Below are 16,262 nucleotides of genomic sequence, written 5' to 3'. Positions count from 1 at the left end.
TGAAAATAACATTTTTGTAAGGAAAAACCTAGATTATGTAGTGTTTAGGACCTATAGTATGTACTACGTACTACGTTTTATCAGTTCACAGTTGTCAGTACTAATGAATAGTATAGATTAACAAAGTTTAGAACAAAGTTTAGAAATTGCTATACTATACTACAATTTGCTATAGTAAATACTAAAGTATACAACATTATTTTTCATATGCTTCTATGGTACATTTTCTACATTACTTTAGATCACACTAATAATATAGTATAATTTAATATTTACTATAGTAAACTTCAGTATATTATAGTAACTACTACACTTTATAGTGTATAATGTATATATTTTACCATTTATATACTGCAGTAATGTGTAATCTTTGTGATACCATGTTTGTTTAAAGTAAATACTAAAGTATCTACTACAGTATTTTAATGTGGGTATGCTTTACAAACAAACGTTATCTGTGACCCCAACACATACAGGCGCTTTAAAACCAAACCCTTGGGTGTATTCCTGCCTCTCTGTTTACAGTTTTAGGCGATGCTGTTGCTCTCTTCTTCTGTCCGTACACACACGCTCCCCCATCCGGCGCAGAGTGGACGCGGCTAGGCTTAAATCTTCTGACGTGTTTTGCGCATTTCCTGAACTGGCGCTCGGGAGCAGGGAGGGAGAGAGCAGGGAGGAAGGCTGCAGGAAACCAGTGCACTACAAACCATTACAAACCATAAAGCTGTAATAGTGTCCTTTTCAACCCAACAAAGACAAGCAGCAGCTCAATTTATCGGCGAGTGGATGACAGTAGTCTCGAGCAGACTGAGAATGAAGATTCCCAAACGCCTCTCCCACATAGCGCCTGCTGGGAAACGAAAACGAGAAGACTGAGGACCATCACGTTTTGGATATTTTCCTCCGTGTTATTGCCTATACGTTGGGGTTGTAACTCAATCGTACAGTATTTCCTTATCAACCGAGCCCTGTTCCAGACGTTGGGAATTTCGCGTGTTTACGTATGGTTCCCATCAGAAAGACGGTAAACAAAAACAGGATCACTGAAACGTCTGCTTTTACCATATCGCTTTTTGAACGCTTTAATACTTTGCTCAAATGAATAATTCAAGTTGATACGCTTGGTTTTAGACTCAAATCTCATCTAGTGATCGGGGATTAAGTCATCAGCATCCGTCTATACATGCATGTATGCATATTGATGGCGTGATGGCATCGACGGGTCTAACGACGCCCTGAATTATAATCAGCATTTAAACCCGTTTGATTTTGCAAAGAAAGCCAGCTGCGTTGCACTTCATCGTCATCATGGTGGTTTTTAATGGAGTGCTGAAGATCAAGGTTTGTGAGGCTCTAAACCTGAAGCCCACACCTTGGTCACTCCGGCACGCCGTCGGACCCAAAACCCAAACCTTTCTACTGGACACGTACATCGCCCTTAACGTGGATGATTCCCGCGTGGGCCAAACTTCAACCAAGCAAAAGACCAACAGTCCAGCCTGGCATGATGAGTTCGTCACTGAGGTGTATGATGGCAAGAAAATTGAATTGTCGGTCTTTCATGATGCGCCAATTGGCTATGATGACTTTGTAGCCAACTGCACTATTCAGTTTGAAGACCTGCTGCAGAATGGAAGTAGACACTTTGAAGATTGGGTATGTTCATCTTTGAACTTACTGACATTGTGTTTTGATCAAATAAAATATCAATTCTAATACATAATACAAACACCCATTAAAACAATTTCAAAATTCCTTCATGTAGTGTTTTAGGCCTTATTCCAATGCTTTCAATAAATGATCTACAATTTGCAAAGCTGCATTGATCCCCGTCTGCCAGATAACATCCCACCTTTACAAAGCACACACATTATTACCAGTAGATACTATTATAGCTTCCATTAAAACTAATACAATTTCCATTTACTTCAATGAACGTTTCTATTGGGTTTTTCGTTCTAGCTCTGCGCATCTTGCATGTTTTGGATGTCTAAAAAATCTGACACACCCAGTTCATGCTATTCAGCACCCCTAAACCTAATAAGCTGATGGGTGAAATCAGGTGATGTAAGAGAGACAGGCAGGATTGTAAAATAATGGGGGAATCTATTCTGTAGGTCATGGGGGCTGGTCGGTTTAAGATTCTCCCCAGCAAAGCCCCTTATTTCCCAGCCTTCATCTGTCTTCCACATGGGTTCTCACGCTCTTGGGGTTTTCCCATTTCTCCACAAAACATGTTCTGCTGCTGCTGCTTGTATCTAGAACTGTTTTCACCTCTTCTGTCAAATGAAGAAGTTTGTCCAGATTCCCTCTGTGAAATGTTGCACTGTAACTAATGTAGCAGAGGGAATGAATCAATGTTTAATTATGCAAGCTGTAGAACTAGTTTGACACAGTTTGATAGTGTATAAGTTTCAACCTGCCCTAATCTGACCTACGTTTGACCATCTTTTCAAAATAATAGTCAGCAGATTCAAATAGATCTGAGCATGTGAGTCACCTCCACTTGGCTTTTGGTATAACTAGAGATCAAGTCCACTTAAGAACAAAAAGGACATGTGATGCTCAGTTCACTGCATGCTCCTCAACAGAGTTTTGGTAATGTTCGTGTTCAGGACATGTTATGTAATCTTAGTCCACCATAAGGCTGCAGTGGGCAGAGCTTTGCATGTTTGATTGTTAGACACCAAGAGAAAGGTCGGCATATATCGATTATGACGCTGAATTGGTCAATCTTCCTGACTTGTCACTGGTAGCTCATGATGTAAACTTGTCAGGCGAGAGAGTGAGAAGGAAATCAATTTAATCTCTGTATTTACCCATCACTCGAGTTTACTAAGCTTCTGTCTCATCACTAACCCATTTTTATCATTGCGTTGTTGTGTTTGCCTGCTTAAAAATGTCCACATTTTTTGCTGGACTAACAATGAGTTGTTGCGTAATGTTGCATTTTAAAACACTGACAGCACTGTAACTGTCCAAAAAAAATCAATAGCTGTATTTCACAGTGGGGGTAAAACTGTTGGCATCAAGATGCAGAAGTGCATGTTGCCCTTAAAATCGTTTAGAGGAACTTCTGGCTTCTGAAATTCTTGGTTCACAGGTCTCTTAAAGCTTGTTTTGAGAACTTTTATTGCGTCTATTATCGTGAAAGAAATAGCTGAACAAAAGGACAGGGAGATGTTAATCATGGCAAATGCATGTGACATCATTGGAGCCGAATGTTTTGTCGGACTTAATAATTACAGATGCGCTTGTTAACAGAGATTCAGACATAGAAGCTCTGGCATGTCTAATTTCCCAGAAAGGCGGAGAGGTACAATCATCATATGCCATGTTTCATTTACACAAATTAATGCTGGATCTTTTTAGCAAGAGCTTGATGACCGTAGAGGGTGAAGGTGTCTGGTAATGTGATGTTACAGGCCATTGTATGTTATTGGAGCATTACTGTAGTAGGGCTATAATACTGTTGTGGAATACTCATTAAGTTTGCAGCTTTAAATTGTGAAACTTCGCATTTAGTGTCTCAAATGAACAGTGGTATATATGACACTGAAATAGAAACCAAATGACGCTAATTCTTGGGTCATTTAAACACGTCAAGTGTCCGTTCAGAAACATGTAGGGGATTCTTGTCGCTCAGTTAGAGCATTACATTACTGTAGCAGTGGAAAGATCATGGGTTCAATCCCAGGCAACACGCATAATAAATGTATACACTTTATTGCACTGTAAGTCACTTTGGATAATACATAAATAATATCAATGTAAACCTACAGGGCTCGACCCACAGCGCCCTCCAAACAAGGAGAGCATGCATACTAATTTCAATAACTGCCCCTACTTCAACAACACAAATATAACCTTTGAGAAACAGTAGCAGCACTGTTGCAATAATGTTCAGAGGGAGAAAAACACAAGCAGGCCTTAAGACTTCATATTTAAAGTGATTTCTGTAATGAAGACACTGTTGTGTCATGTTTGTTGCTTACCACTTCTCTATTGGTGTTTTGGCCTGTAATCTTTCCAAAACCACATGTTGTGGTTCCCGGTAAGAAGCAACAGAATTTTCAGAAATTGCACCACTATAAGGCACGCTCATCTTGACTGAGACTGAAGTTGTTTTGTTTTTGCAAATAAATGCCCTTCACCCTCAGCTAATGCTACACTGTCAAAAGAATACTCTGAAATGTACTGCAACTTGCTGGCAGCAGTTAGCAAGTATGTTGGTGTAGTATAGTTCACAGCATGTTTACCAAGTGTAAATATATAAATGTTGGATTGCCTAAATTAAATGATCTAATCAACATTCAATACAATGCTTCACTTCTTTATAAACCAGTACTAAAGTCTTACTGTGCATTCAGACCGCCACCGGCGAGAGCGTCAAAGTGGCCGGAAGTCATTCATTTTCAATGAGAGCCGGCGGCGAGCAGCGGCGCGTCAAGTACAGCGTGAGCGTCGAGGAGAGTTGAAATCAGCTCAACTTTATGCTAATGAGATATGACGCGGTTCGGCGGCAACCAATCGGAAGGCGGAAATGTTCACCGGCAACCAATCGGAAGGCGGAAACCTCCGCCTGAGAGTAGTTCAGAGAATGCATTCGAGCGTCAGAGCGTCCACTACAACTTTTCTTTAGCGTCGTTGTCAGGGCAGCCAGAGCTTTTATTGACACTCTCGCCGGGGCGGTCTGAATGCACATTAAGGGGGCATAGCCTACGCAATGCCTAAGCCTAAAGTGCACTTCTCCCAAAATGTAACGGCACGTCAAAGCTACACAGACCAGCACAAGCACTGTGATTGGTCTGCTAGAATCCCTCCTGTCAGGTCAAAAAAATCTGCATCGCATTTCCTCATATGGTTTTCTGCTTACGACAGTAAAAACAAAGATTGGCCAAGTTGAGATGTTATATTAAACTTAAACTGCAACAATTTTTGCTGTCTTTACCTCCAGCACTCCAATTATATACACAAGCTTCTTCGTCATTTGTGGGTTAACTGGGCAAGTTGCTTCTTCTTCAGCTGTTGCTCTGCTATTGTGGGTTACATGTGTGGATACTGCCTACTAGCGGTCTGCATGTGTAATTGCACGTCGTCGTGAACAACGATGCAGAAGTACGAATGAAAACTGACATGTAGCTTACGGTGTTGAGGCTATGGTGTATGCCCTACGCAGAAGTATAATGAGTATGGCTGTAACGATTAATCGTGTGTCCCATTAAAAATGCCTGTTTTAAATCAATTCTGAATCGCTGCGATTCTGTGTTTTATGCACAGCGTGTGCGTATACTATGGCATTTGGTCAGTAGGAAGTCCTTATCAATCTAAAATCATTACGAGTCGGAGTCATTTATGATGTGCATTTAAAAAAGCCACACTCTCTAAACAAATTCATTCAAAATATTCTTTATTATCGTGAAAATACCTAAAGCAATTTGAAGAACAGCGATAAAAATATTCCTTTAGACATTTCCTGGAATAGCGTTTGTAATGCTACTACTTCTGTGGCACAAAGGGCGTTTCTGCATGAGAGCGCCCCCTGGCTTTTGGATGTGCTTGGATTTCACCGTAATTCATTAAAATTCATTCATTGAGAGTGCGCATTTGCATGATTAATCGTTACAGCCCTAATAATGAGCACTTTACCTGTTGATTTGTTCTCCTTTAGCTTGACAATAATTCCTCCTCATAGTATCTAGGAACAAAAAAAAAAATGAACAAGCTAGGCTTGTTGCAATAGTCGTTATAACTTGTAATTCCTGGTGCTTCAGCCTCTCACCGGTTAGATCACTTGCCCACCGCGACATCATCTCTCACCGTCGTTTTGATATTTTCTTGTAATTCAATCATTTAGTTTAGTTAGAGAGAGCTTTAAATTGAGAAAGAGACGGTTACTCACGGTTACTCGCAGGTTACGGACCAAACTGCTCAAAGTCCGGTCGCACGTCTGCATGCACATTTCAAATTTTGTCACCGCAATAATCCTAGAACAAACGTCTTTAAATGGGCAATGCATGTTATATATGATAATACTGTGTTTTGGTCAATCGGATCACATGTGGACGAAGCTAAATACAGGTGTAAATGTGAACTTAACCTTTTTGAGCTCGTCCACTTTCGACCACATACAGAGGTAGTCAAAAACAGATTTGATCTGATTGGTTTGTGGCTCATGTGGTCCAAGGGCACAAGAACACCATTTTCAAATTGATCATGACTTTTAGCACAACATTGTTCGGTGCCTTCTTTAGGCTATCACCGCTATAACAAAACCGGCTGTTCTCTTACTCTTTCATTTTGCGAGCGTGGGAAAGTTGCGTGAGCTTATTTCGGCCATTGTACAAAGCGTTGTGCATCATGTTTACTAACAACACAGTGGTACTACAGTGCATGTAAATGGTATCCCTCCCGCTTGTATTTTAACAAAAGCAGATGGCAGAAGTTTTTTGTAATAGGCACACAACAGCTTACCGCAGCTCTCAACAGATCAAACTACTTAAAGTCTATGATTCAGAAAAGTCTGAGGCAATTTCATATTTAAGTTTATTCTTGTAGTAATATACATAGAAGCTTACCATCTAAAGTTTAGAATTACTGTACTATGATTCACAAGAATATTACTATATCGCTAATAATATTAACTGTAATGTTTCCACCATTGAAATGTACCCATGATGCTTTTCAAATCTACGGCAACTCTACAGTAATCTTCTGTACAGATTGTACAAAGGGTATTTCATCATTGTACAGTAACAATGATGTGAAAACTACAGAAATTTGTTACAGAGTGTTAAGTTGGACAACTTGTTAGTTGTTTATGTAGCGTTAATTGGAAGAGGTAATTAGAGCCGTGTGCTAGTCTTTGTGGATGTATCTCAGACACTATTCAGACACGGCCTCCTATCTTTGTTTAGTGAAGCAGGAACGGACTGAATAATTTAAAAGCCTTCCATCAGCTACTTTATGGCATGTCTGACCCCACGGAGATCATCCGCAACACCCTCAGCTCAAGTTAGCAACACTCCCATTATCCCCAGAGAAAGTGGCTCTTATCTATAGGGGGATATATATCTCCCGCTCCCTCGATTACCAGTCTTTTACTGTGAAGTCATACAGTATTTAAGGAGCGGGAGAGAGAGAGAGATGCTTTGGTATGGAGGGGGCTTGCAACGGTCGAAGGATGGCCTGTGACACAGGAACTTTTTTGAGCCTGTCGCTCAGTGTGTCTTTTTTCCTGGTTAATTCTTTATCTTTCCTTGTATTGTCCTCCTCCAGCTGTCCTTTTGCTTCCTTCACCTTTTCTTTCCTGGGTTTTCCTCCCCTCTGCTTTGTGTGGAGTTCTTGTTAATTTCATAGAAATTTATGGTACTTACGTTATGTCCATCACAAACCAGCTCTGCAAGATCAGACCAAATGCTTAAACCACATTTCACTCTGAATGTTGGTTTAGCCACAGATAATGTGCTTTAAAGGCATGCCGTTTCCTTAATGTCTTTCCACTGCATTAAAGCTTACATTAGTTATCGACCGTACTCTGTATTTTACAGGTTTATGCCCAGTAGCTCATTTTCTGTTGTTTCCTATAAAAAAATTGGGGTTAGCTTTACAGCACTTCCTTGTTACTGGACATAGACATCAGCTGCCGCCAATTGGCAGAGCCGTATGTGCACATAGGCCTAAAACATCTACCCGTCTTGGCACACTGGTACCCATATCACCCTCCCGGAAAGGCAAAACTGGGCGTGATGAGATTTGGTGTTCAGTAAAGATCAAGTCATCCACCTAATCCATTTTATCACCATGCAGATAAATGCTTGTATATGCATGTTGAACTGAATTGCTGTTACATTTTGTTCTTTTAATTTTGACATTTAATAGTGTTTGTCCTCAGTTGTTCCCCTTGTATATAGCTGCTAGTGTGTTTTGGAGCTTTGTGGATACAACTGCTCGTTGTATCGCTTTCACATGCTGTGTTGAGCTCTTGCCTGGGGCACACTGAGCATACTTACAGTAAAAGGGAACAATACAGGTGACATGAGGTACTCCAGCAAATATGCCAGATCTGCACGGCTATCTGTATGACCTAGTTTCACTGTCATCTCCACAGCATAATACACCGATTCATTCACCACATATTCAAGTTAAAACCTCTTACATGTGGATTTTTTTGGTTGGATTCAGAGACAGTAGTTGTGAAGTTATCTGTAGATTAATGGTAAAGCATGGCATTAGCAGTGCAAAGGTCATGGGTTCAATTCCCAGCAACGCGCATATTGATAAAATGTATTGGACAAACAGCGTTGGGTAAAAAAGAAACTTTGTACAAAACTGTCCATGATTGGCCAGCTAATCTGTACGTTGTGACTGGCCTGAATACCTCTGACGTCAGCAGGAAATGTGACGCTCCTTACCATGTTTGAAAGATTCGCTCACATTGCAATGCTAACAGGAGTTAATTTACAGGCTGTGAGTCAAAGCGGGAGGAATTATGATAATGCCGGTCTTGTCTACATCACCAATATCAGGAAGTAAACTGTTGCCTACAATCCGTGTTTGTTGTAGTTCAAGAAAAGAGATTTACGTTGGAGAGGATTACTCCCGTTACTTTTAATCAACGATAGTCAGACATATGGCCGATTGCGAGCTTTCATGATGATAGTTGGCGATAGTTATTATTATTATTATTATCATCAAAGTTTCACATTATCATGCACATTGCATGCTTTTCCTCGCATGAGAGGGTTTGTGGGCTTTACTTTGCACGAGAGAGCTTGTAACATGTGCAGATTCCTTCTCGCGCGCACATGGACTTCTGATGCGCGCGTCTTGGACTCTTGCTCGGACCTGAACGCGTGCAACATGGACTCCTTCTAGCACTTGAATTTGTAATGCGCATGACTCGGACTCTTCCTCGCAACTGAGCTTGTATTACACGCGGCTCTGTCATTTCCTTGCACTAGAAAAGTTAGGCACGCAGGGGTTTAAAACCAGCGAGTTTGTTCCAGCTTCCTGGCACTCAGGAAATTTCAGATCGCCTGAGCTTTAATGATGCACTCGGATTAATGGCATCAGTTTTAAGCATAGACCATAAAAAATATGGAAGTAGTATACGTGACGCCACCCATTGGTTTGTGAAGATCGTTTTAGAAGCTTAAAGTAGGCGTTGCCTGCCGTCCCCATCTTGGGAGCGCGTCACCGCGAACATAGATAGAGGCTTAAACCACGCCCACCTAGCGCGAGTCTAGTGACAGCAGTGGCTGTTCAACCGTCACTCAAGTAGCCACGCCCTTAATTATGCAGAAGTTTAAGGTTTAATATAATTTAAACGGATGAGTTACAAAATAATTCACCCCCCTCACAGTTGTCATGAAGGGGAAAATTAGCTATATAGACCAAAAACACTTTTTGTACCAGGTTGTAATCATATTATTTTCTACTGTAAAGTTGGGCATGTTTAACATGGAAGTCTATGCTAATTTACTCCCTTTTGGAGCCAGCCTCAAGCGGCCAGTCGATGAATTGCAGTTTAAGTCACTTCCGTATTGGCTTCATCATAGAGATCGGAAGGTTGCCCCTCGGTTTTAAGACATTCATGACAGTGTTGCCCTTAGAGTAGACCCTCTGCTTTCAAACAAAAAAACGTTTCATCCTACCTTTAGTGGTTCTTTTGTAATCAGCTTTTGAATATGGATAGGTTTCTGCAAAAACACCACATTTTGAGCAAAAAGCAGAGATAATTCCATTTTTGTGACGCACTTTTCATAGAGATCCCATTCAGAGCGATCATTAAAACAGACACGGACATGCAGCCGCTTGCCATAGGGCAATACTTCCGTGTTTAAAATGTTGCGGAAGGGATAATAGCGGTATTGCGGAAAGACGGAAAATCTCGTCATTGGCGTGGAAGCGTTTTCTCTTAATTGACGAGATATCTCGTCAATGGTGGGGAAAGAGTTAAGGGACATCTCTGGGTGGTGAGTTTGTGGGTTATTTCAATGTGAACCTGCAAAACATAACTGTAACATCAATAGAAGAACTTTAGCCTAAACGTTAGCATGTAGCATTAACTAGCATATAGCGCTAATTTAACAGTCACAGCTTTGTTTTTAGCATTGTAACAACATTAATTTAATGTGTAATTTAATATTGGGGACGTTCATCACGCCTGTAATATCTCAGTCTGTGTAATTTACATAAGAATGAGGAAACATCCGTATTTGAGGTAGAGGTCTTCTCTGGTCCAAAGAAATGTACCCAGCCCGAAATGACCCGAATCACTTTATACCCGAACCCGACAGGCATAAATATGTTTATTTGTTTTTATTAAAGGAAGACCCGGCCCGAGAAAATTAGACACGAGTCCGACCCGAACCAGTGGCAATTGTTTTTTAACCCGACTGAACCCAAATTTAAACGGCACCGATGTGTGTGCATTCTGCAGCCCTGCACGCAGCAGTCAGACAGCTGGTCTCGCAACCAATTTGGCGAGCTGCTACATTTATTTAACTTGAGGCATTCAGGCCTTGGTGACGACGACACCAAGGTAACCTCTATAATTTGAAATTTACTGACATGTCTGTCTCAACAAAAATGAACCTACCACCAGCCACACAAGGTCTCATGCGCTCTTGGCAAACAGAGGAGAGGTTTGAAAAGGACATTGACGCACACAAACGAGAGAGTTCGGGTCTTCAGGTTTGTTCTGCAGAGACCCAATTCTGCTATTATTATACCCGACCCGCGTCCAAGGCACACGTCAAACTTTTAGACCTGAACCCGATCGGGTCTCAGATCGGACCTCGGGTTTTCGGATCAAAGTGGACCCGTGAAGACCTAGTTTGAGGCTCACGATATGTCATTACCATGTACAGAACTTTTATTATTCATCTATGCCTACGTTAATACAGGTTTTCATTCTACGGCACCTTTAACCCGACAAGTTAACACTGAAGTGCATCTTGAGTGCAGCTCTGGTTTAAAGCATGCTAAAGTAAAACCAGGTTGGAAAACCAATAGATGGTGGTATAGGTGGATACGGGGTAGCAGATTCGGTGCCTGTATGGCCCTCACTTGAGTGAGAATCTCTCCAGAAACCAGCAGCAGACCTGACTCAGCACCCTGTTCACACTCTGCGTGTTCACCCACAGCCCAGCGCGCTACAACCATCTGCGTATGTGTGTGCACATTTCATGCCGAGATTAAATCAAAGTAATTCACACCTCGTGATGTTTGCCACACAAAGGCTCATAGTCCATCAGGCCATTTTTATATCCATGGTACCATGGACGTTTCATCTCCAGACGTCTGTTTTCGTTTTGTCTGGCCTTTGTTTTGCTATTTACTAAATTAAAGCTGTCAATCCCTCTCAGGACCCGGTGTTTATTCAAACTGAATTCCAATCAGACCTTCAAAGGCTCTCATTATTAGTCTCTGTATCATGAATTATGCACCGTTAGCTCCGGTGTGGTGTCCTATTAGTAATTCATAAAGCTCTGAAGGTTTCGCTCAGAGTCGTGTGTTTGCGAGGACAGTTTGCTCGTGACTGCGCTCGTATGCCCGCTTCGGCGTGTGATTTCGAGTGTGAATGGAAACCGTGCACCCAGCCCAGCCTCCATGCTGAGACTTTGCCGTCGACAGATGGATTGTAGGAGGACCGAGCTCGAAACGCTTTGGAGACAAAATAAGAAATGGATGGAGGACAGTTTTTAAGGAGGAGAGAGTGTAATTGAGGCGGAGGAGGGGGGAGGAGAGATTGAGGGGAGAAAAGCGTTCATCTGTGTCACATTTAATCATTGCTGAGAGATTAATGTAGAAATTAATGGCACATGTGTTTAAACCTTCTCAGGCCTACTTTCGTTTCCCAAATGATTTTGAAATCACAAATGACCACATTCTTAGACTGCAGTGAGATTTCATAAAAATTCTGATGAAAAAAGACATTACGTATGATTTGATTTTATCAAAAGCATCTTATAGCACAGTCAAGCTATATAGCATGCGTTCATGCGTTGAACTACAGGAAGACCAAACTAACTTCAGATTTTTTTATAGTTAAGTAAAAGATTTGTAAAATTGTGCTCAGATTTGCAGACATCAATTAAAGTCAGATATTACCATATTAACTTATTGCATTTGTGTCAAATTTCATTCAATTATCTACACTTTATGTCTATATTGACCTGTATTTATTAGGGCGACAATCACAAAAAACATATCATGACATGATGTATGGGTTGCGGTGCAAAATGTTGCGCTACATTGCGATACTGTAACTAGGGGAAATTTTAGGGTATTTCCTATTTTAGGAATATAATAGGATAGCATTTTAGTAAAGCTGTCATTGGGAACATACCACTATATGCAAACTTTAGCAAAAAAACATTGTAGTGCAGCCCTATGCATGTACTTCTTGTCACAGTTTAATTTCAGATATAAGAAGAATGCTATCTAGTAGTCGGGATGTAAACTCCAAACAAAACGACTGTGATGAATTTTTGCTTTTTTATTGATACAGTATTGCCAAACAAAATATCACAATGCTCACATGTAACACTATTTTCTTACATTCTTAGTATTTATGCTGTTTGATGGTGTATATTTTAACCAAAGTCAACTGTCCACTTATTTGTGTCCAATTTTATTTCTCCCATTATCTTTAAAAATAAACATCTGAGCCAACACTGCAAAAAATGACTTTCTAACTCAGTATTTTTGTCTTGTTTTCAGTAGAAATATCAAAAAATTCTTAAATCAAGATGTATTTTCTTGATGATCAAAATGACCTAAGAAAATAAGTTTAGTTGTTAGACCAAAAAATATGCAATTTAAGTGAATTTGTGCTTAAAACAATAAATTTTCTCGCCCCATTGGCAGATATTTTTGCTTGTGTCACAAATTCAATTAAATTTTATATTTTTTTGTCTGAAAACTAGATTTATTGCTCATTTTGATATCATCTATCGACGATTGTCAGACATATGGCCGATAGTGGGCCTTCATGACGATAGTTGGCATCTTTGCATGTTTAAAATTATTATTATACAAGCTTTTTGGTCCACCAATACAGTGGCCTGTCATAAATAAGTAAAAATTCACAAATAAATAACCCCTCCACCCCCCCAATACTATCGTGTATTGCCGATCTCATTATGGGGCAGGGCTCGCAAAATTTCAAAATCCCTGGTAGCCCTTTGGGCAGGCACTCTTCAGTTTTTAGTAGCCCGAAATGAATGCAAGTAGCCCGAATAAAAAATACATTACTTTTAATGTAGAATATTACGACAAAACATCTATCAAAACACAAATAACACGTATCAATTTTCAGTACATATCAATCATCAGTACAAATTTTTCTTCTAACTGAAGTGAAATATCTATAAACTTTAGATTCTGAATCTGAAATATTAACTGAAGTCACAGATAAGAAAATGCCACTTGACTTTGTGGGCATAGCACAGGGTTCCTCAATTAGTTTTACCACAGGCCAAATTTTGCCAATACAAAGCCAATAGGCCCTCTAACCACAATGTTAAATCTGCTATTCTTGTTGTTTTGATGCTGTTGTTTTTTTTACAAAAAAAAAAACTGGATTTCCATGTAAACCAACTGTTCCTGCTCATCTCCACACCAGATATACTAACAATTTAAAAGTGGTTTAGTGGGTCACAAAACTCACAGTTTCGATCATCCAGTTACAGATAATTTTTATGATCAAAAAACAGGGGCTACTGTCGCTTTAAGAGCGATTCTGCACAGAGTCACTCTCTTCACTGCCTGTACAATCTATACTTTAAAGCTTGCTGCGAGAGATTTAATTTTCTTACGTGAGGATAGTAATGACTGACAGGACGAAGTTGGAGGATTTGCCCAACAAATCCATGACAAATCAGTACGGATTGCTTCATGTACTGCGGCTTTTCGCGCGATCGCGAAAGTGAAAGTAAAACTCGAGCGCACGCTCAAACGTAATTTAAATACCCAATGCCTGAATTTCATACACCATTATTACCCATCCAAATCTGTGAGAGAATGCATATGCATTTAAAAATATTTTTTCCTCCCTATAAGTCAAGATAGCCCGACGGGCAGGGCGGGGATGCATTTTGATAGCCCAACTGCAAAGCACAATAGCCCCGGGACGTCGGGCTAGCGATTTTGTGAGCCCTGTGGGGCATGTCACGCAACACTTTCTGAGCCAAAGTTAGATACTTAAAGCATACAGAGAACTCTATAAGATTTCCTGAGCTGTGAAAGAGCAACTTTTAAGCTATAATTTTTTCCACGTAGTAAACAGTCTTCAGTCAAATTCATGTGCCATGCCTTTCTCTTTCTCCACCCATACTTACAGAAGACTCTTAGTTTTATTCCCTGGTCAGATGAGTCCTAATAGGCCTAACAGCTTAATAAAATGTACCACTTTAACACAGCCTCACCCCCTTTGATTTGTTGTGCACACCCTTCTGTTTTTATGAAACAGGCAGCTCTGTTTCAGATAGCCGGAGATTGATGCATCATTATGGTTTTATATTTAGTCCTGGGACATGGATCCATAAATGATAACCACCTCCACACTCAGCTTTAGTGCTGAATGTACAGCATTAAAATGTTTTACATGGGTTGCTTTTTCAGTCCCTGGTGGCAGTGCAGCATGCATCTCAACTTGTAGAGCATTGGTGCGAATAACGCCAATATTTCGGCTTTGATTCTCACAGAATGTCCATATAGTTATACTTGTAGCTTTTATTCATCGGTTGCTTTTGATAAAGGCATCTGCCAATTGTGTAAACAGAATGTGAGATGTGGGCTGCATTCAAACGCTCTAAAATGCTGCCTCGGAGACAGCGTTCCAAGGCAGGAAGGCATCAAGGCACATCCGAATCCAATGTTTGCTTTACTTCCTGTCTCCTGAGATGCCTTCATCGTCTTGTCCCACACTTTTATGCATGGGCGTGCATGTGGAATTTGATTGGTCGAGCCTGGTCAAGTAAAAGAAATAATGAAAAGCGACTAGTTTATTTTTCACTTTTTACACCTTTCGAGTCCATTTCTAGCAAGAAATGAGTACTGTAGTTTTTCAAATATGGGAATCACAAAGGTGCTCTCTGTTTATTTTTCCAACAGAATTTCATAACGCTACCTATTAAGGCTGTCTGAATCCGTTTCCCATAGCTGCCTTCATGCCGACGAAGTTGTTGCTAAGTCAAACTCTGCAGGACACCGTCCCTCCGCGACCGAGTTTTGGCATCCCTGTTTGAAACCATGTCTGGGTCAAATATGGACATTTTCTAGGTTAAACCACCCATTTGGGTTTGTCCAAATTTTACACAAACAATTCATGTTTGAATTGCTTAGCATTCATGGTCCAGCTAAAGGCTTGAGATGATTTTCCATGGAGACGCGTGTGCTGGAGAGCGCAAACGACTTGTGTTCTCTGTGGCTCGTGGTATCTGTTTGCACAACTGTGATTAGAAAAGAGAGAGGGCAGGCGAGAGGCCAATGATGGGTTCTCGTTCAGGCACTGGATGACAGTAACCAGAGCAAGAGCTTGTTTTGATTTTGTTGTACATAATACTGCATGTACACTATATTAGCATAAGAGACTGTCTGAAATGAATGCGACAAAGACTGTAGAAAGGATTTAATCTCATGTTGACTTAGTTTGGCATGATGATATTATTGTGGAAATAGTGGTCTATATTGTAGATTTATATTTTTGTGTGTCTTTGCCTGACATCTGTTACATCTTTAGATCAACTTTGTCTCAGATGTTTGCCATTAATTTTCTATTTGAAACAAAATCTAAAATGTAATCAAAATAGACAAACAGTAAGAAGATAAAGGTACATCATTATTGTGGGTCTGGTTTAAATAATTGGACATTTGGATTTTGATGAAAATGTTTCAGTTTATATTGAAATTTCTGATTGCAGACTTTGGTATCTTGGGAAATCTGAGCAAAGAATTTAAAGCTGTGGAAAATATACATACCAAATTACTGTGGTCTTATTTGGTTGAAAAATACAGTATGAGAAGCAGCACACAACAGAAAAGGTCTCCATTTTTCATTGATGTCATCTCATCGTTGTCTAGGAGACAGATTTGAGATATTAAAGAGACCTCATTTGCAATTTTCTCTTATGTAAGGGGAGGGACAGCAATGCTCTTGAGCTGTTGGTGTGGATGAGGTTTAGCTAAAGGCTGTTACATAAGAAAAGCTGATTATGTCCCACAGCTTATCTCTTCATTTTAACCTACTTTTC

At 40.2% G+C, this 16,262-nt stretch overlaps 1 protein-coding gene across 1 annotated transcript in view; it reads left to right on the top strand.

The window, feature by feature from the left end:
- Positions 1–585: 585 nt before the first annotated feature.
- prkcea (protein kinase C, epsilon a) overlaps positions 586–16,262 on the top strand; it is a 67,916-nt gene continuing 52,239 nt past the window's right edge. The window contains exon 1 of the mRNA XM_065270416.2: positions 586–1,656. Coding sequence (XP_065126488.2) covers positions 1,309–1,656 — 348 coding nt within the window. The 5' untranslated portion in view covers positions 586–1,308. The remainder of the gene's footprint in view (positions 1,657–16,262) is intronic.

Source organism: Paramisgurnus dabryanus, chromosome 1 (assembly GCF_030506205.2).
Source record: "Paramisgurnus dabryanus chromosome 1, PD_genome_1.1, whole genome shotgun sequence".
Lineage (NCBI taxonomy): Eukaryota > Metazoa > Chordata > Actinopteri > Cypriniformes > Cobitidae > Paramisgurnus > Paramisgurnus dabryanus.
The sequence above is the reverse complement of the archived record's forward strand: the minus strand, read 5'-3'. Positions and strand labels throughout refer to the sequence as shown.